Source organism: Megascapheus bottae, chromosome 5, assembly GCF_031878675.1.
Source record: "Megascapheus bottae isolate mThoBot1 chromosome 5, mThoBot2.hap1, whole genome shotgun sequence".
NCBI lineage: Eukaryota > Metazoa > Chordata > Mammalia > Rodentia > Geomyidae > Megascapheus > Megascapheus bottae.
Window position 1 is genome coordinate 64,908,942 of NC_143513.1, and position 22,343 is coordinate 64,931,284.

Consider the following 22,343-nt stretch of genomic DNA (forward strand, 5'->3'; position numbering starts at 1 on the left):
AGCCACTGGCATCCAGATTCTCACAGCTTTTAAAAAGAGCCTTGAAGAACAAAACTATAATACTACAATTACATTTTGTAGAAAGAAAACATGTACTTTATGTACATAGTCACAATAATATATAAATTACAAAGACATGGAGATGTGGATATATTTATACATTGTAGCACACTATAGTGACTTCTTAGATTCTGTTAGACAAATATATACACCCATCAACTATCTACATTTTCTGAAACATTTTATATATTTAGAGGAAAGACGAATAATTTGCATTAAAAAATGGACAGGACTTCCAAATAATCTTTGATACTTTTCAAGCAAAATACACAATTAATAAGGTCACATATTAGTTGATGTTTGGAAAAATACTTCCAGGTACTGAGAAATACTTAGTAATGAAAATTTAAATGACACTTACAATATATTTTTTTTTCTTAGACAGATGAGTTTCTAACAATGTTTCTTAACATGAAACTGCCATTAAGTATTTAACATTTAAGTGTCTAAACATGATTTAATGATATTTAATTAAACAATTTAGGGTTCTTTAATAAGATTAATTTAAAAAGGTTGATGTTTATGAGTATTTTTATGACATAAGACTATCCAAATATATTTATAATTTAGTTTTCAGTTGTATTATCAGCATTAACAAGGGGGTATAACTGAAAATAGCATATATTTTAATTTAATAGTACTGAACTAGGGGTATTACCCTTTAAGATTTTTACTTTTACTTTATCTTATCATTCACCTTATTATCATTCTTTAAAAATACTACATATGAATTCATAATTTACTCATGCTCTGGACTTAAAACTGTATTTTCATGAACAGACATACATGAATACAAATAATGTGGCATGTAAAATTCTTTTTTGGTTTGAAAATACTTACAGTGAATAACATTTGGGACAATGAAGTTTAACAGACTGAAAAAGTCTTTTTGGTTTATATGATCTCAATTTTGCTCGGATTCGATATTGTTGAGGAGCTTTTTGTTTTAAAATGGCACAAAGAGGTGTTTTCTCCAAATACTGATGATCTGTAAGTACTATAAAACATTCCAAGGTTAAATCAAAATAATCAATCTCTGCGCCTTAGTATATTTATGACTCTTCCCAAACTAATTATATATTTTTAAAACTAAATTAATTTAAGCCTTGTAAACTGCTAATTTCATGCACACCCAAAGCATACAGAAGAATGAATCTACCCAATGAATCATGGAAGAATTTGTCTTATAAAAACATAGTAAGAGGGTAAAAAGAACATGACTGGGAGAAAGTGGAGGGGAAACAGGGTATCAGTGAGAAGAGGTATCAGTGTGTGAAAAGTAATGCACCCACTACCTGATGAATGTAACTGTAACCCCTCTATACATTACCAAGCCAAAAAACATGTGCAGTAAGAATTTTTACATGAAGCTACCAGAGACTTTCTAGCCAACTTAGGAAAAATAATAATTAATTTTCACTATAAAAATTGCAATGTTAACTGTGAAATATTTTAAAATATTTACACAAACAACTGACCTCTGGGACATCTGTTAGGTAACAGCTTAAACTGTAATTAACATTTGCTTAAAAGAATATAGCAAAACATATTTTCTCAATAATATTTATCAGAAAAACTCTTCTCCCTGATTTTCAAACAGCAGACTTTACTGATCTATTATGTATAAAGAGAATCGCATTGCTAAAAGCAGCAGAAATATGGGTTCCTACAGAGTGATGGAGGAGGACTTTTGGGAAATGGCAGAAGGGATTAGTCCACATTGGAAAAAATAGTCAACGAAAGCTCTACAGGCAATTGCTTGGCAAACAGGCAAAACATAGAAAGCTAATTATAAAAATCAAGCTAAGGAGATTAATCAGTTTATACTAGGGTAGTTACAAAATTGCTGGAAACTCTCAGCTTAACTCAGTTACTTTCATTTTGCTTCTGACATGTTCATGCCATTGCATGATGGCCAGGAAAAAGATTTTTATACCTAGATTCAATCCAGCCAAATCTTCATTGAGCTGAGTATTTTTTGTTATCATACTGAAGTAGCAGAAGGAGGGTACCTGACATACTATTATTGCTAAAGAGGTTTTGGGGTGTTTCTTAAGGAGATTCTTTATGTGCATAATGGTATACAGTGAATTTATTAAAACCTTTATTATTATAAAACCCTTTACCATACTCATTAAAACCATGACCACATCCTTAAGCTAATACTATGCTTAGTGCAATTGTGTTTTTTATAAACCTTACAGATATATGACTTAAGATATATATTCAAACAAAGATATATATCTGACAGAATTTTGTACCAGTGAAGGATGACGTAAAGAAATAAAAGCTAAATATTCATATTTTGTTCTCATAGATATCTGTCACTATATAGCATTAGAAGGGACTGGTTGGCACTATGGAAAGCAGTATGGCAATTCCTCATAAGACTAAACATAGAACTCCCCTATGACCCAGCAATTCCACTACCTGGCATTTACCCAATCGTTAAGAAACAAGGACATAATAAATCCACAAGCACAACAATGCCCATTGAAAAACTATTTACCATAGCAAAGATATGGAACCAACCCAGATGCTCCTCAGTTGATGAGTGGATAAACAAGATGTGGTATTTGTACACAATGGAATTTAATGCAGCTGTCAGAAAGAATGACATTGCCCCATTTGTAAGGAAATGGAAATATTTAGGAAAAAATCCTATTAAGTGAAGTAAGCCAGACTCAAAGGAAATGGTTTCCCTCATTTGTCATAATCAGTAGAAACCTTGGGCTCTCCTAGCAGAGATTTACAATAGAGCAAAACCTAGATACTTAAGGCCATATAGTATAATGCTAAATGAAAGGACCTCCAGAAACAAGAGCCATATAATGAGTGATTGTTGTCCTTAATGTACTATATTATCTCTCATCTCTTTTGCTGTTCCTTGGTTATCTCATATTGTTATAGTATTTCAGCTTGTTATCTGATATATTGGATATATGCTTAATTGGTTATTTGAAATTGGATAGGGAAGGGGAGAAAACAACATGAGTGGAAGGGGGAGGGGGAATGCGGACCATGGCATGAGAAAGGGTATCAATGTTTGTGAAGTAATGTACCTTCTATATGAAAAAAAAGGAGGGAATGGTTGGCCAAACAGAAGAACAAACTTCAGTATTTACATTATTGTACTTATTGTACCTATCTCAAAAATGATACATGGCTTACTTGTAGCAGACAGTTGTTGACATCTTTCTACCTCATATAGTGATACAGATCCAGAACCTGCAACAGAATAAAAAAAGAAAACATGTCATCAATTTAAGTCCATTACAAATTTAATGTGACATTGAAAACCATGAACACCCAGAGGGAACTGAAGAAAATCAAAATGTGGAGATATGTAAGTTTCATGTTTTGAAAGGTTCAATATTGCTATTAATCTGTATTTCATTATAATTCTAATTTAAAAAGCATAGGCTTTATTACAAAAATTGAGAAGACAATTCTATCACTTCAGTGGAAGTGCACAAAATCTAGAAAATTAAAAAGGAAGACAACTGGAGAATTTATACATGATTTCAAAACACAGTAGTCATGACAATACTTGTTAGCTATAAAGAATGACATATAAGTAAATACAATTAAATAGAGAGCTTGTATTTACACAGTCATTGACTGTGTAACTTTACCTCAAAATTAAAAAGAATCTTAAGTAATTATTGAAAGCTACTTACTTATAAACACAAAGTGTTTAGAAGGTTTACCAATATCTGTAATTTACTTTGAAAGTACTAAGAACTGATTTAAAAAATGAACAGAGATATCCACAGGAGGTAGAGGAAGAGATAACAGTGGAAAAAAAAACTTAGGTGGTAGGAACAAGAGTATATTCTGTCCAATTGTTTTAACCTTTCTGTATGGTTAAAACTTATATGTGATATATTATGAATGAAGTACAGAAATTGATTAAATAGAGTATATATAAACATTGGAGATTAGTTTTGGAGTGATTCAATTTTTTGAGCTGTTGATATATTTTAGATATGAGGCCTTTGTCTGTTGTATGGTTGGTGAAGATCTTCTCCCACTCTGTAGGCTTCCTAATTAATTTACTAGCTATGTCCTTTGCCATACAAAAGCTCTGCAGTTTAATGCAGTCCCACTCACCCACCCTTTCTCTGATTTGTTGTGATTCTTGGTCCTTATTAAGAAAGTTTCCACCTGTGCCAAGGAGGTCTAGTGTATCTCCTATTCCTTCCTGTAAAGTTTTCAGTGTGTCAGCTTTTACTTCCAGGTTTTTGATCCATTTGGAGTTAATTCTAGTGCAGGGTGCTTAACCAGTTCTGCCAACACCACTTGTTGAAGAGGCTATCTTTCTTACATTCTATTTTTTTGGCTCCCTTGGCAAAGATTTGGTGGCCATAGGTCTGTGGTTTAATATCTGGGTCCTCAGTTCTATTCCATTGGTCCTCAGGCCTGTTCTTGTGCCAGTACCAAGCTGTTTTGATAATTACAGCTCTGTAATAGAGTCTAAAGTTTGGTATTGAAATTCTTCCAGTGCTGTTCTTTCTGCTAAAAAGTGTTTTTTGCTACGCGGGGTCTTTTATTATTCCATATGAAATTTTGGATTGCCTCTTCTATTTCTTTAAAGAATGACACTGGGATATTGATGGGTATTGTGCTGAATTTGTAGATAGCCCTTGGCAAGATGGTCATTTTCACGATGTTGATTCTTCCAATCCAGGAGCATGGCAGGTTATTCCATTTCCTTAGTTCTGCTTTAATTTCCTTTTTCAGGGTTTTAAAGTTTTCATCAAAAAGGTCCTTTACATTCTTAGTTAAGCTAATTCCTAGGTACTTTATTTTCTTTGAGGCTATTGTGAAAGGAGTTGCTTTCTTGATTGTTGCTTCGTTCCTCTCACTGTTGGCGTAGAGGAAGGCAGTTGATTTTTGAGGGTTAATTTTATAGCCTGCTACCCTTCCAAAGTTTTGAATCAGCTCAAGGAGCTTGGGAACAAGCATCCCATTAAAAAATAGGCCAAAGACTTAAAGAGAGTCTTCTCTGAAGAAGAAACAAAAATGGCCTATAGACACATGAAGAAATGCTCAGCATCTCTGGTCATAAAAGAAATGCAAATCAAAACAACACTAAGATTCCACCTCACTCCAGTTAGAATGGCCAGGATCAGGAAAACTAATAACAACAGATGCTGGAGGGGATGTGGCCAGGAGGGATCATTACTACACTGTTGGTGGGAGTGCAAACTCGTTCAACCACTATGGAAAGCAGTATGGCAGTGCTTCAAAAGGCTAAACATAGAGCTTCCCTATGACCCAGCAATTTGACTACCTGGCATTTACCCAATCATCTAGAAACTAGGGCATACTAAATCCACTAGCACAACAATGTTCACTGCAGCATTATTCACCATAGCAAAGATATGGAATCAACCTAGATGTCCCTCAGTTGATAAGTGGATCAACAAGATGTGGTATTTGTACACAATGGAATTCTATGCTGCTGTCAGAAAGAATGACATCGCCCCATTTGTTAGGAAATGGAAAGATTTAGAAAAAAAATCATATTAAGTGAAGTAAGCCAGACTCAAAGGGACTTAGACTCAATGGTTTCCTTCATTCATCATACTCAGTTGAAACCTTGGGTTCTCCTAGCAGAGATTTGCAATAGAGCAAAACCTTGATACATAAGGCCATATAGTATGAAACTAATTGAATGGACCTCTAGGATATTGAAACAAAAGCAATATAATGAATGATTATTGTCCTTACTGTACTATGTTATCTCTCATCTCTTTTGCTGTCCCTTGGTTACCTTATATTGTTACAGTATCTCTCTTTGTTATCTGACATATTAGATATATTTGTATTTGGTTATTTGAAATTGGATAGGGAAGGGGGGAAAACCAAGATGGGGGAGATGGGGTGGAGGGTAATGGGGACCAAGACATGTGAAAGGGTATCAATGTATGTGAATTAATGCATCTTCTATCTGGCAAATACCATGTAACCCTTTTATTAATTACAATAAAAATATTTAAAAAAAGTAATACAATGGTCCAATAAGTAATATATTTAGGACATCAGAAACGAAGTTGAAGTATAAGTTGCAGTAATAATTTACAAATGAGCAATTTAAGGCTTACAAAAGTATGCCTTGGAAGAAGAGGAGCATTGGTGGCTCATCCATGTAATCTTGGTTAGAGATAGTCTTATGCCAAAGCTAACAGACAGTGCCCAGGGCCTGTATTCTAGCCCCAGGACTGACACATACACACACAGAAAAGTGTATTTTGCAGTTGTTTTGCTTGTATTCTATTATTTACAGTAACATGGGATGTATGTTATTTTTATGAGGATCACACACAGCCTCCTGTATGACTAGTCCTTCCTCTTGAGCATCATCACTAAGTATCATAAGAATCCAAGGTAAGAAAGAGAACTTGAAGGAACAATGAAAGCTGACATGGTACAATTTCATCAACTCTTGACTTAATCAGTATATAATGTAATGTGAAGTAAATGATATACTAATTATGGAGAAGCAATAAAAGTAGTAAATACAACTATAAAAGAAAGCATGTATAAATTCACATAGAGATGGTTGTGGTTGCTCACACCTGGAATCCTAGCTACTCAGGAGATCTGAGGATCACAGTTCAAAGCCAGCCCAGGCACAAAGTCTGTGAGACTCTTATCACCAATTAACCACCAGAAAATCAGAAGTGGCACTGTGGCTCAAGGGGTAAGGGTGGTAGCCTTGAGTTGAAGAGCTCAGGGACAACATCCAGGCTCAGAGTTCTATTCCCACAACTGACATACATACACACAAAAAAACCAAAAACAAAAAAACCCAGACAGGGTCTCCCATAAACTGATGAAGAATCTAACAGAAAGGCCAAAATCCAACAGCTAATGGGTAAGAACACAAAGAAAAACAGATAAGCAGCTATTTTAAATATATAAAATATAAGCAGCTATTTTAAATATATAAAAATTTTAAGCTTTCAAGTCAGAAATTAACATATTACCTTTTACCTGCTATATCTTTTAAAAAATTACATAATTAACTTCCATCTTCCAGGGTAGGAAAGAAGAGTATTGTCTTACATGACAAAGGGGGTAGAGATTCCTGTAACCTTCTATGTAAATAATCTGACAGCATCAATTAAAACATGGTAAAACATGTCCCTACTCGTTGACACATCAATTCTACTTTTAGGAATGGGTTTTACTAGAAAAGAGCATAGAAATACATACATTTAGTGCTTATTGAGACATCTCTTGAAAGAGCAAAACACAGGTAAATAACCTAAATGTCTATCAAGTGGTGAATGGCTCTATTATGAAACTGTAAAATTATGAAAACAATAAGCTTAAGCCATATAGATCACACCAGAAACAGACTACAATATACTGTTAAAGAAAGCAACATTATGATTGCCTTTTGGGTCTACTCCATTAGTGGGCATAGATGTCTGCAGAAATGTAACAATATTGAAGGAGTCACACTAAACTGTTAATATTTCCTCAGAGGATTAGGACATGAAAGGGGTAAACAGGCAGAGAAAATTAATCAATTTGGTATTATATTGTGCATTATTTTGTAATATTACTCTGTAATATTAATAATATTTTTCAAAAGAGAAAAGTGATTTTATAAACTAACTACAAATTATACTGTCACTAAATGATTATCAATTGAACAAAATTGAAACCCCACTGCTAGTGCAAGTAACCATACATGGGGACCTTAACAAGAGAGAAAAATGCTACTTCCCCAATGCTTGGAAATAGAGAGATTCAAGACAGAAAGCCTAAGCATTTATATTTGATAGCTTTGGCTTCAGTCAACAGCTAGTAATTATAGGAAAATTATACAGTGCCTGTCACTGAAAGCTCTATTTCCTTCCCAAACGGAGAAAATAATATACTATACAAAACTGTTGTTATGATTAAATAATAACGAATGCAGGCATTTACTAAGTGGTTACCCCAAATACCTAATCATTTCTTATTTGGTATAGAAATAAGAGCAAATAACCATGAAATGGTTCTTTGTATCAGAGTAGGGAAGGAGTTTAATTGGTAAAAAAAAGGATCAGAACCATAATGTAGACTCTAGGACTCAGAATGTACTAAGATACTAAGGCAAAGTGAAAAAGAAAAGAAATCTTGTGTATTAGAGGAATAAATGTTTAGATATGAATTTTCATGTATTCAGGTAGACAAGAATAGTTACGTTGGAAATTAACACAGGTTTTAAGAATATAGAAAAAAATATATTCACTCACTATAAATCAAGTGATCACTATACATTATTTATAAAATGTTATGTAATACTTAAGAATTGTGTTTACCTTTCAAGACCAAAAAGAAAAAAAAAAGAGAATTATGTTAATAAAGCTACAATAATTCACAGGAAGTTAAAATAAAAATTGTTCTTACTTGAAAGGGTTACAAAGCTGTCCTCACATTCAGGTTGAGATGATGCTGAATGATGGTGACAGGCTGTCAAATCTGCGGATTCTAAAACTCTAAATTTAAAGAATACAATTTCAAATTTCAAAACACAAAACCTAGTAAGAATAAGTTCAGCTCTAACGTAAAAGTTCAGGAGTTCCACAGGCTCCATAGTTACTCTCATTTGTAATAATTAGTACACATCTGGGATTCTCCTAGTAGAAGATAACAATAGCTCAAAAGCTATGTACATATGGCCATATAGGATGAGACTAAACAAAATGAACTCTAGGATATAGTTATAAGAGGTTTATCTTCGTGACTGTTGTTCTTAATAAACTATGTACAGTTATTTCTTTTCTCTTTTTTCCTCTCATGGTTAATCTCAAGTGGTTAATGTATCTGACTTTGTTACCTGGTATACTGTATATCTGTTTACTTGTTTATTTGAAATAGGGAAGGGGAAAAACAAGATGATTGGGAAGAGTGCAGGGAGGGAAAGGGGGACGAAAATATGGGAAGGGGTATCAATGTTTGAGAAGTAATGCACCCACTATTTGATGAATATAACTGTAACCCCTCTCTATATATTACCCTGACAATAAAATACAGTTAAAAAAAAAAGTTCAGGGGGAGTGGGGGAGGGAAATGGGGACCATGTCATGAGAAAGGGTATCAATGTTTGTGAAGTAATGCACCTTCTATCTGGTGAATATAATGTAACCCTTCTATTAATTACAATAAATAAATAAGAAGATAAAAAAAGTTTAGTTCAGTGAAATTGTTGATAATATTTTGTGTCTAAATGGTCTATAGTTTGTATTAGATTATCTGAAGACTCCAAAGACATTAAAAATGAAAAACTGGAGTTTATAAAGACACAAGTAGAACAGTGAGACAATGAAAGGCTACAAACTGAACAAGTCTGAGTATTTCATGGGATAGACAATGGGAAAGTATTTTATAGAAAAAACAGTATTACCTGGAAGTTAGTTTAATGAATACTCTATTTGAAGTTTCTATGTAGGTACATAAAATGCTTACTTTTTCAGCTGTTCCACATCAGAGTTGCTTTCTGGCAAGATCCTGATTCCCCGGCCATAGCTGGTACCTCCATGGAGGTGAAACTCTAGGCTTAAGGATGAAGGCTGGGTCGCCAAATTCACTGACTGGAGCTTGGTATGGAGGCTATAGATTCTGAGAAAGTTTCCAATCTAAAAGCAAAGCATTTATTATTTACAAATAGGTTTAAATGGTGAGTGCATGAGGGATTATTACTTCTTTATTACTATGTTTCATTGTTAAATAAAATTTAAAGAAATGTTACTTACTTCTATAGACAAACTATGAAGATGAAAAAATTGCTATTATCAGAAATTCCTTCTGGAGGCAGTATTGTATTTTTAAAAACTGGGCTGAATGCGTTATGAAATGTACCCAATGATCTATTATAAAAATTCAATGTTGTAAAAGTTTTGTCAATAATGGAATATTTCAAAACAGAAACAAACCCATAGCTTATAGATCTAAAAGTCTACTTCAATATGTGATTATGACTAGGCATGTTTTACAATTATTAAAAATAAAACTGTACCAGAATAAAACTGGCTATTCAAAATATTGTCCAGCTTTTAGGCAAAATTTGAACTGTCAGTTTGTGTGTTCATATTTATATAAAATGTTTTGGGAATGACTATTTAATAAGCAATTTAGACTATAAAATAGAAGCTTTTACATTGTATTTTATAATTTCACTATTCCCTTTAAAGACATTTTTCACTTTGCTCTAAGAGTTTGTCCATGTAAGCCTGTGCATACCCATACACACACACACACACACACACACACACACACACACACACACACACTTATAAAAGACAAGAAAGTATAATTATATCATCCTGTTCCCTAGCCTCAGTGATTTTTGAGAGTTGATTTGTGATACAATATGGAAGCAGAAATACTTTCTCCACTTGGACTTTCAATGTATAAACAGAAACAGGGCATGGAATTGTAGATTTCAACTTTTACAATATTCTTTTCATTTTGTTTAAGTACGCTAGAAGATACAGAAGCTCATTTCCTTGAAATACATAAAACATAACTGGGAACAGGACAGCTCCAGTCATTATTTGCACCAGCTAACTAGAATCTTAAGAGAATTCATTGAATGTCTGAATGTCTCACTCTTTCTTCTGTAAAATGGAATGGTGACAGCATTTCTCCAATAGAATAGTGATAAGCACATGGAAAGTGTCTACCAAATACTAGTAATATTGTGATTATTTATGATGCCATTATTTGATAAGGATAGTCCCAAATAAGACACACAAAAATAAAGAAAAAATACTCCCACAATTTGTGTTACTAATAAGAACTAAACATCTGAAGGGTATTTTATATAGAGGTATAACATTTTCCACAAACAGTAAGAAAATTCTACAAAGTATACAGTACATACACATCTACATTTACAGTATACATTAGAAGTACGTTAGTACATTGTACTCTAGTACAAAGTCACCACCTAATTTTAAGACACTGATTAACAGATTTAAAAATTTATTACTTTCTGGGCCGGGAGTTTGGCCTAGTGGTAGAATGCGTGCCTAGCATGCACGAAGACCGGGGTTCAATTCCTCGGTACCACATACATAGAAAAAAAAAAGCTGGAAGTGGTGCTGAGGCTCAAGTGGTAGAGCTCTAGCTTGAGAAAGTCCAAGGACAGTGCTCAGGCCCTGAGCTCAAGGCCAGGCCTGGCAAAAAAAAAAAAAAAAAAAAAAAAAAAAAAAATCACTTTCAAGCAGTATTTAAATGGCAGTATTTTTCTTTACTGTTATCACAGTACAATTACATATATTTATGATATTCAGAAAAGACTTCTAATTTTAAAAAGTCAATTCCATATTTTATACAACCCATTTTATAGTGTAAAATTCAAGGAAAATAAACTTCAAGTTAATTTCTAATCTTTAATTTTTTGTCACAAAAACATTTGGACCAAAATATATTAAATGACCAAAAATTTTAAAAATACATATACACATATACACACAACCCCACACAGACACACACGCACACATACATACATACACACAAAAGCAGTAACTGTGCACATTGTTATTTGATATCACCTTCAGGGATTTCGCCACTTGAACATGGTTATCATAGACTAAAATGTCTATTGTCAGTGTCTGGAGACGATGTATTTGATTTAAGTCACCCTCAAGAGCATGGGCCTGTATCAAGACTCTCCAAGATGGAAAAGGTGTCTTCTTGCCATCCCACACCTGCCACAAAGAGGAGACCACAAACTTAACTATCTTTATGGAAAAAAGATAGGAAACCATTTTACTTTTTAATAAAACTACTTAGAATGAATAAGTGCCCTCAAATATCTATAATATTTAAATGTGATATGCTTTATTTTCTACTTGTGCAAAGACTAAATATGACCTATAGGTAACAAGGAAAATGAAGAATGTAGAAAAGTCAGTGCTGAACCCCAAGTATGAATCCACTGACCTTATCATTTTTCACTTGTTCACATATATAATATATGCTTTAAAGTGTTTTTATATAAACTGCTTTTATTTTTTCACTTTTTTTTTTTTTTGCCAGTCTTGGGCTTGAACTCAGGGCCTGAGCACTGCCCTCAGGCCTTCTCAAGGCTACAGCTCTATCACTTGAGCCTAAGCACCACTTCTGGCTTTTTCTATATATGTGGTACCAAGGAATCAAACCCAGGTCTTCGTGCATGCTAGACAAGCACTCTACCACCAGGCCAAACTCCCGGCCCTGTTTTTTCACTTTTTTTTAATGTACTACTAAGTACTTTATCAGAAGACTTAAATATTATTCTAAAGTATGCTTTTTAATGGATTCATATTATTTTATGAAGAGAATAAACTAAGTTTATAGGAGCAATCTTAATTGGGTGAATTCAATATAAATGATTCAAGGATTAGAGATGTAGCTTATTGGTAAGAAGTGCTTGCCTGGCATGTCATATGTAGTTCAAGCCCCAGAACTACAAAAAATAAATCAGTAATCACCATTTTGGAAAAAGAGCCTACCAAGAAACTTTGTAGAATACTTTTAACTTTATGTTGTAAATGTATCCTATATGTTCACTTTTTCCCTTGGTTTCTATTAGGAAAATATTATAGAAAGGTGTAGATAGAAATGTTTCTGCCAGTTTTTAAGGAGGGAGTCACAATGTCTAACAAGAAATGTACTCAGCCGCCCTATGTATGTTACTGTAACCCCTCTGTTCATCACTCTGACAATAAAATTTAAAAAATATAAAAGAATGAAAATCGTGGGTATTGCCTACTACCTGGTGAATCTAACTGTAACCCCTCTATACATTACCCTGACAATAAAAAATAAAAAAAGAAAATCGTGCTAGAAAAGGAAATAAATTCTACGCTGGTATGTCAAACACATTTGGAAACAAGAGCACACATTCTCAACTTTTTCAAATTTCTTGACTGATTTAAAGATGATTAGAGTAACAAACATTTGGAAACTATCCATGGACTACTTATGAGGGAAACTCAACATCAGTGAATCGAGAAAAGTGAGTAAAGTGATAAAGCAATTGATCTTGACAGGAAGGCAGAAATTTTCACACACACAAGTACAGTGAAAACAAAACAAAAAGGAAACAAGTCTGTTTTCAAATGTACCTTGAGAAGAAATGATGTTCCATCCACTTCTGCTTTGCCCAATAGCTGACAAGTCAGGTCAAAATACTGCATTGGCTGAACATCACACAGCTGTACTAAGGTTGAAGAAGGGGAAATATGTGTAGATGCCCAAACTCGCAATGCTTCTACCATTTTGTGGTCCCCCACTGTGAAGCTATAGCACTTGTTGGAAGTACGTGGTATGACAGGAGCTCCCAAAGTTCCCTCAAATGTCAGAGATGCAAACCCAGAAGTGTTGATGCCCTGAGGCTCCATTTTATAGACCTGGATCTAAGAAAGTGGGATACAGTACAAAACAGATACAGGCAAAATAATTTACTGTTACCCAAACTTCAAAATATAGAAAGTTGAGATTTAAAATGTTTCTCAAATGTAATTAGCAAAGTAATTAATTCTTTACACGAACAAAATACAGTATTTTATGTTTCTGAACACTATGTTTTAGAATTTGAAAAGGTTCCCAAATTTATAAATTTTCAGGGGAATTCAATCCAAAAGCACAATGAGATATTAACACACATTATAAAAACATCAATATAGAAAATACCAGGAGTTGGAGAATGTGGAACAAGTGAACTTCTCTTCACTGGTTGGTGGGAGTATAAATTAATAACAAGCATTCTGGAAACTCAGGTGAGCATAAGCATATCTCAGGCTCTAGCACCGTAACTCACAAAGCCTAATGACTGAAATTTGTACGTATACATACACTTATATTCAGTAAATTGCATATAAATAGATTGTTCTTTGCACTCTTAACATCTACAATTTGCAAGCTACCTAATATTAAAAAACAATATAAATATATATAATGATGCATTGTTACAATAGCATATTTAGCAATGAAAATAAACAAAAGCTATGTAAGCAATATGGTTATGTCACATTATATGATCTGCATTGTATATACATTTATTTGTTTATTTGAATCAGGGAAGGGAAGAGATAAAACAAGATGATAAGACAAAGGCCAAAGGATAAACGAGTGTAGCAGTGATATTCAAAAGACAATATGTTGGAAATGAACTTTACAACTTAGGAGGGAAAGTGGGAGAAAAACATGGGAAGGGGTAACAATGTTCAAGAAGTACCTTACAAATGTAACTGTAACTCCTAATATAACTCTAATAATAAAAAAACTTGAATAAATCAAAATTTGGGGGAATGTCAAAAAAACAGGGAATCTAATCTCAGTATAAAAGCAAAATGAAGTACAAACACAGGTGAAATAATATATGACAGTAGTAATGATAGAATTATAGTTTCAGGTACTTGGGGGCTGAAGTAGGGGTACTGCTTGGGCTGAAGATGTTGAGGACACATAGCAAGACCTCTGTCTGAAAAAATTAACCACAGAACAGTTATGAGCTTATTGTTCCTGTCTTTGATCAAATTTCATATGGAAAACCTTTATATCATCAATTTAGATCTGTAAGTGAAAAGAAAGAATAGAACTAGTCTTAATGAGAACATTGATTACACTTCTAGGCAAAGAGAACAGGCTATTAATTTGAATGAAGAAGTATCCCATTATAAATTTGAGGTTAGATACTACTTACATTTCTTACCTCCTGATACAATACAGTGCAACTATAATTACTGTTAGCTAGCTCTCCTGAACAATATAAAAGTTTCTACCAACAAATACAAAAGTTCTGCAAGTATGAACTGTACCTTCAGCCTGTGGAAACGGACAATGTCTCCAATTTTATAAATTACTGGAAGGGCTTCATAGTTTCCGCTAAAGAGCAGGCAAGTGAGCTTTACATTTGTCTGATCCACAATTGTTACAACTGAACAATAATCTAGAAAACATAAAGACAATTAATCTTAGTATTTCAATGCATCTGGTAAAATAAAAATTTGCTTATTTCACAATCTTACACAAGTGTTATTTTTCCTGTTTTAAGGAAGCCTAGAAAAAAATGTTCACAAATTAATTTTTTAGCCAAATCAACTTTAGAATGCTTATAAATGTAAAATAAAAATATACTTAAGTATTCTGGAGAGAGAATAACTTTTTATATTACTTTAAAATTTGCAGCTTATGAAGCAGATGAACATATGATGTATACAAGTGTCTTAAGAATTCAAGGCAGATGGGTGCCACTGGCTCACACCTGTAATGCTAGCTACTTAGGAGGCTGAAATCCAAGGCTCACATTTCAAAGCTAGCCCAGGCACAAAAGTCTGTGAGATTCTTTTTTTTTTTTTGTGCCAGTCCTGGGCTTCAGCTCAGGGCCTGAGCACTGTCCTTGGACTTTCTTAAGGTTAGAGCTCTACCACTTGAGCCTCAGCACCACTTCTGGCTTTTTTCTATGTATGTGGTACCAAGGAATCGAACCCAGGTCTTCGTGCATGCTAGGCAAGCACTTTAACCACTAGGCCAAACTCCAGGCCCCAAAAGTCTGTGAGATTCTTTTCTCAAATTAATCACCAGAAAACTGGAAGTGATGCTCTGGCTCAAGTGGTAGAGTACTGGCCTTGAGCTGAAGAGCACTGGGACAATGCCCAGGTCCAGAGTTCAAGCTCTATGACCGACCAAAAAAAAAAGTCAAGGTATACAAATTGTTTAACATACAATAAAGCCTCAATATCTGTTAACCAGTTGTTAATACAATTTCCCCCAACTGATTTTCTTGTAACAAAGTACTTTACTTAAGTACTTATTTATATTAGTAAGATGTTTTGGGGTCTAGCTTTTGAAATAAGATAATTTAATTTCTTAAAAAGGCAGGTAGCCAGGTGTGGTGGCTCATGCCTATAATCCTAGCTAACCAGGAGGCTGAGATCAGAGAATCAAGGTTCAAAGCCAGCCATGGCACAAAAGGACCTGAGACTCTTATCTCTAATTAACCTCTAAAAAATAGGAAGTGAGCTCAGGGACAGCTCCCAGGTCCAGTTCAAGCCCCATGACCCAAAATAAATACATACATACATACATACATACAAAAGTAAATGGCAGGTAAGATATCTAAACTCTAGCATGTTCAACTCAAATGTTACCAGACTGCATATTTTTGCAAACACAAAAGATGAGGAAATAAAATTATACTCTTTTCATTGTGAATGAGGCCAGGTTAGCTAATAAACAAGTAAAATTATAGTGTGCCTCAACTATATCATATATATGCATTATTTCATGTATTTGTCTTGAAAGTGTTTATTAATGAAGAATTAAACTATAATGAACTTTAAAACAAAATTGTATCTATTTATTTATTTTAAATAAACAGACACCAAAGACATCATCACAAAAAGTTCTGTTATAATTCATTGCTATGAAATGTGCCTCTTTCTATAATCTTTCTTTTTTCAAGAGTAAGAATCAAAAAGGAATTTGGTTTGTTTTTGTTTTTCTTGGAGCTTGAGATACATCATTCAAGTGCTGATTTGAGGTCTGAGGATCCTGGTTTGCACACTAATGACCATAAGACTCATCTCCAATTAACCTCTAGAAAACTGGAAGTGGTGTTGTAGCTTAAGGAGTAGGGAGGTAGCCATGAGCTGAAGAGCTCAAGGACAATGCCCAGGTCCAGAGTTCAAGTCCCATGACTGACAAAAAAAAAAAAGAAAAGAATTTGACTCATCCATCAGAATGATATTGTGCCATTCATAACGAAATGGAAAGACGAAAAAAATTATATAAGGGAAGTAACCCTGACTCAAAGAAATATAGGTTGCACAGATTCCCTCATTTGTGGTAACTAGAATATACTTATAAATCTACACATAACCAGATGGTAAAAGAAAAAAAAACATTTTTGGACATGATAAATTTACACAGGTCTAGAGGAGATTCTGGGAAGATGGTGGAGGTTCAGGGTTTATCTCATGTTGTTACTATATTTAACTTTGGTCCTTGGTGTATTTGAAAATGGGAAGGTAAGGGCAAAAGAAGATGAGTGGGAGAAGGGGGGGAGGGAAATTGGGAGAAAAACATGGGAAGGGGTAACAATATTCAAGTAATGCACCCACTACCTGATGAATGTAACTGTAACCCCTCTGTACATCACCCCAACAATAAAATACAATTTTTAAAAAAGAAAAAAAATGTATACAGGTCTCTAAACATTTACATAGAGACCAAAGGAGGATATTCTTAGGAGAAGATCACAAAGGCTCAATAGCGATATGCTATTATAGAAGAGTATTTATCAAAATGAGCTCCAGGAAATGGAAACAGAGGTTTTCTTCCCCCACTCTTTTTTGCTGTTTTTCTTCTCTTTTCCTTTTATGTTATATGTTCTTCATCTGTCTTTGGGAAGGTAAGGCAGAGCAGAGAAATGATGAATGAATGCAGGAGATACTCACTGAACACTCACTGAAAATGAACCCTATTAACTTGTATGGGAGAGAATTAGGAGAAAGTGAGGGAAGGGGTGACAGTGTTCAAAAACTAAGCCACCTCTTTTTGACTTAGGTAACTCCAACCCTTCTGTCCTCTGTACATCACCTTTACAATAACAGTAAATAATAATAATAATAATAATAATAATAATAATAATAGAATCAAGGAACTGGCACTATGACTCAAGGGGTAGGGTGGTAGCCTTGAGCCGAAGAGCTCAGGGGCAATGCCCAGGCCCAGAGTTCAAGAGCCAAGACCAATCAAGAAAAAAAAAGAAAAAGGAGTTTGGCCTGAAAAACAGTTAAACTCTAGTGGAATGATAAAGACCTATGTGTAATTGTGAAATCATTTAGAGAAAAATCAACTGAACTGTTAGTGGAAAAAAGAAACGGGAGTGCTGTAAATCAGGAATTGGTAAACTAAAACCCAGAGCCAAATCTAGGCTGCTGCCAGCTTACTATCATTCCAAAGCCTTCAACTTAAGTTTCCATAGATAATCAAAAAGATTTAGGAACAAACAAAACTCTCCAAATGCATTATTTCTAATACAGTTTCACTTCTGGGAGAAGTAAACAGTTCCTAAGGCACTGAGCAGTCCCTAATTGTGAGAGTTCAGGATGACAAAGCATCAAATCACAAGGCTTTTGGGATTGGAAGAAGATGGTTAAGGGAGTTTCTAATTTAAATAACTTACCCGTAGGCAGGTTACCCATGTGTTACTAAAATAAATTATCTATATCAGATGTAATGATAAATGGTGTATAAGACACCAGAGATATTTTTTCAGACAAGTAAACATAACAGATTTCTGAAGAATGTTAAAGCTGAAGCAAGAAAAGGCTTCCGGTTTAGTATTAAGTTTTTTCATCATTTAAAGATCATTTTAGTTGATCAAACATCATTACAAAATCAATGCATCTCATTACCTATAACAAATATATGGTACTTGTAAAACTTCTCCTCTGAAGCCTGTGGTAGACAGTGGAAATCATTTGGGCACTCTGTGCCTTGGTTTCCTCATCTGTCAAATGAGGACAACAGTATTCACCTCCTAGGATGGTTCTTATAATTCAATAAGTGATTACATGTGGCAATGCATCAAACAGTGCCTTGCATGGTTCAGGGCTACACTCAAGTGCTATCTAAGCACTAGCAGCCTTGCCAGCATTCCACTACTGCTCCTTACACCCTTTCTTCAAACAAAATTACAAAGGATCTTACAATCCGTCTAAACTATATCTGATGTCCCAAACAATTACACCATGACATAGTGCCAGTTAGATTGGCATGCTAACTTGGTATTTAAAATGAGGCATTCAGATTTAAAAGATTACCCAGGAATTTCATTGTGAATTTTCACTGAAATCTCCATTAATCTCCTTTAAATATAGTGTCATCAACATCCTAGAGAAGAATCTTACAGCTAGCATGATCTGGTCCTGAAATAAAAATTTACTTGGGAAGCACAAAAAAGTTTCTGAGAAGATGGAAGGTGGAAAATGATTAACCTGTCTTATCTTATTTATGAAACAGAATGTCAAGAAGACAAAATAAGAAAACTCTAGTGGAGCAAAAGGGCTCAAAAGATTTGGTATCTCACTTAAAACTTAGGACAAAGAAAGTTCTCCTTTGTTACTGTTAAGTTTTATTTGATTCAGTCTTTCTAAGGAAGTTAAGTGCTCAACACTGATCCCTCCAAACACACAGCAAATGTACAATTTTCAGTAAATATTTCATAACATAAGTATTTCTTTGATTATGCTTTCTTTCACATTCTTTCTCAAATAGAAACAAAAAACTAGAGGTAATCTATTTTTTTCAATAGCTGATATCAAGGAATATAGAAAGTGTAGGTAGAAAGTGGTATATCAGCATTCCTCCATAATCTAACTAGTGTAATCTCTATGATATACTTGTATAAAACTGCTGATAAAATATTGACCTTAATGATTTTGTAATGCTTCATACTAATATTGCTGACAAAATATTTTAACTAATTTAACTCTTTGGCAATACTTTGCATAGCCTGATAGGAATCTAGAAAATATAACAAATGATAAATTAGTCTCTGCTCTGCAATCTTCAGCAATTCACATAATTTCCTCAATATGATTAAGTGTAAATTACCTTACAGCTCCATTATAAGGAAAATCTGGAAGTTATCTAAGCTAGGTCCTTAGTCAAAGAAGCAGGCACAAATAAATTATATAATAAACAAAAATTCCTCCATGAAAGTTGTTGCTTCATTTTTTAAAATATGTAACAGTTTTGTTTTTTCTTTTAGAACAGTCAGTATGTAAGCAACACTGTCTCACTGATATACAGGTACATAAGAGTACTAAAGATTTATTAAAGTAGAAGCTATATAGGCAAATCATTGAACCAGGGGCATATTATATGCTACAATCTTATTTTTTTTTACAAGTAAAAATTCTATATTATATTTTAAATTAAATATGTAAACCCACTAATTAAATACATATATTAATTTTTACTTTTGCCTAGAATTTAAACAAAGCCTAATTCTCCAAAATATCTCAGATCCTTAATAACAAGGACTGAAAAATCTGCTATAAGGGCACAAAATTACATTTAAATATACTGCAGAAATTCCAGTGTTTCAAATTATACTCAGTCCAACTTATCTATGAGTTGACTTTGAAACTGAAAATTTGACTTTTTTATTATAAAGCCTGACAAATTTTGCTGCTATTTCTCAACTATAGACTCTTGGTCTCTTCTTCCTCATCCATCAAGATTCAATTTATTCTTAAAAACTGCTCAAATTGCAGGTCTTTTAGAAGCCTTTTCTCTGGGCATTTACGTCTCCATTTCACTCCAGGAATCTTTTATTTGTTCCTTTAAATACAGCATAGTACCTCAGCCTTGTATGCTTTATGTAATCCCCGCTAAAGGAAATACAAGTCTTCTTTCAAAACTCAGTCTGTCCCTTAATCCCTATAGACAACAGATATAGAGCAATGTTAAACATGCTTACTAAAACATCTTAAAGTGAATAAAAAGAATGCACTACAGTTTTAAGAAAAAAATGAGAAATGGTACTAATTTAGAAAATTTAAAAACTGTTCAATTATAAACTGGTAAAACATAGGGGCTAATGTCTAAATCCTTAAGCTAGTAATCTGCTAGAGGAAACGATCTTAAAAGTCAGAGAAGCCAGGCGTGGTAGCTCACATCTGTAATCCTAGCTACTCAGGAGACAGATCTGAGGATTGCAGTTCAAAGCCAACCCCAGCCCGGGCACGAAAGTCATGAGACTCCATTTAACCACCAGGAAATGGAAGTGGCTAAGTGGTGCTGTGGTTCAAAGGGCAGTGTGGGAGCCTTGAACTGAAGAGCTCAGGGGCAGTGCCCAGGCCCAGAGTTCAAGTCCCATGACTGACCAAAGAAAAAATTCAGAGTGATGATGTGTACAGAAAGTCAAACAGAAGTTTCAAGTTTCAGTAAAGAAGAAACTCCTGCCAATAGAGTAAAACACCAATATGCAGCAACAGATAATTTTATTTTTTTTTCTGCAACTCCATTTTCCAGGTAGAAAATGTATGAAACAGAGTGTGAGCTCACTGAAAAGTAGAAGCTACGTTCTTTGCAAATCCTTGGGTCAAAAAGTGACAATGAGCAAGGGCCTAGATGGTGCCATTTCTTAAGGTAAGACAACCAAACATCTGAGAAGTGTCTCACCTCACTCAGCAGCACCAAAATAATTTCTCTTGGCTGTTGAGAAACAGAAAATATTGCCTGTCTGAACTAAAACTATTGTTGAAGTCATAAGGGAGCTTTAAAATGTGCACTCAAAAAGCATGAACTAAAAAGTGACATTTTCAAGCAACATCATTGCTACAAAATTTCTAAAATCCTTAGGCAACGGCCTTTTCTCTCTAAAAGAGATCCCATTATGTACCCCCGATGACTCAAACTGACGATATAATGGTGTCTTAATTATAGAATCTTTAGAGATTCTTTCTCAGTTTTCATAATAAGTCTTATCACAATTAAAAATGTTAGAATCTTAAGTACAGTACATTTTTTTTAACACAGGACAAAGAGACTTGAAAAAGAACAAAAATTATTCATCGTCCATGACTTAACATAAAGCCTGAGAAATAATGTGTTTGCTATCATGTGGAGGAAGTATCTAGAAATTAGATACCATGATATGTACTGGTCATCACAACCTGGAATGACAAGGATGTCTTCCAGAAAAGTGTTAATTAAATATGTCAAATGGTACCTGCCTCTACCATATTAAATTTAACGTTTATAAAGCATTATTTTTAGATTCTAGGTAATGAACTATAATAGACTATAAAATCAAAATGTGCACTGCATAGTGGGAACTTTTCTCTATTGACCCAGTTAGGTAACTGCATATATAGTTGAGACTGTGCTGCCATGTTCATGACTTACTGGTTTATGCAACATGAAAAAACACAGCCATGTAGTACACCTATACACTCATTCTAGTACTTTTCTATAGTAATATGAATGAAGGTAGTCCTTTCCTGAACCTGAATCTCTTGCAACATTTACTCCTGTTGAAGGATGAGTTCTGTCAATAGAAATAAAAATGTAAGTGTAACTAAAACTGTAAGATGGATAGTTTTAAAATCATACTATCATGTTAACAATGGAGAAGTCTTGCTATGTCTGAAAGATTAATTTTTAAACTTTCAATTTTTGTGTTCAGATAAGATTGATGGCATTCATTTTCATTTACCATCTCAGAAAAAACAAAGAAACATATTATCATTGCAAAAACAGATGGTTCATTA

The 22,343-nt window shown here is 33.9% G+C and overlaps 1 protein-coding gene across 7 annotated transcripts in view; it reads right to left on the bottom strand.

Moving 5' to 3' along the window:
* Pot1 (protection of telomeres 1) overlaps window positions 1–22,343 on the bottom strand; it is a 58,389-nt gene that overhangs the window by 13,136 nt on the left and 22,910 nt on the right. For all 7 annotated transcript variants that reach the window (XM_090333242.1, XM_090333241.1, XM_090333237.1 and 4 more), the window contains 7 exons: window positions 14,874–15,004; window positions 13,179–13,469; window positions 11,622–11,777; window positions 9,532–9,701; window positions 8,473–8,561; window positions 3,232–3,288; window positions 901–1,057 (listed from right to left, as the gene is read on the bottom strand). In XM_090333242.1, coding sequence (XP_090189368.1) covers window positions 901–1,057; window positions 3,232–3,288; window positions 8,473–8,561; window positions 9,532–9,701; window positions 11,622–11,777; window positions 13,179–13,469; window positions 14,874–15,004 — 1,051 coding nt within the window. The remainder of the gene's footprint in view (window positions 1–900; window positions 1,058–3,231; window positions 3,289–8,472; window positions 8,562–9,531; window positions 9,702–11,621; window positions 11,778–13,178; window positions 13,470–14,873; window positions 15,005–22,343) is intronic.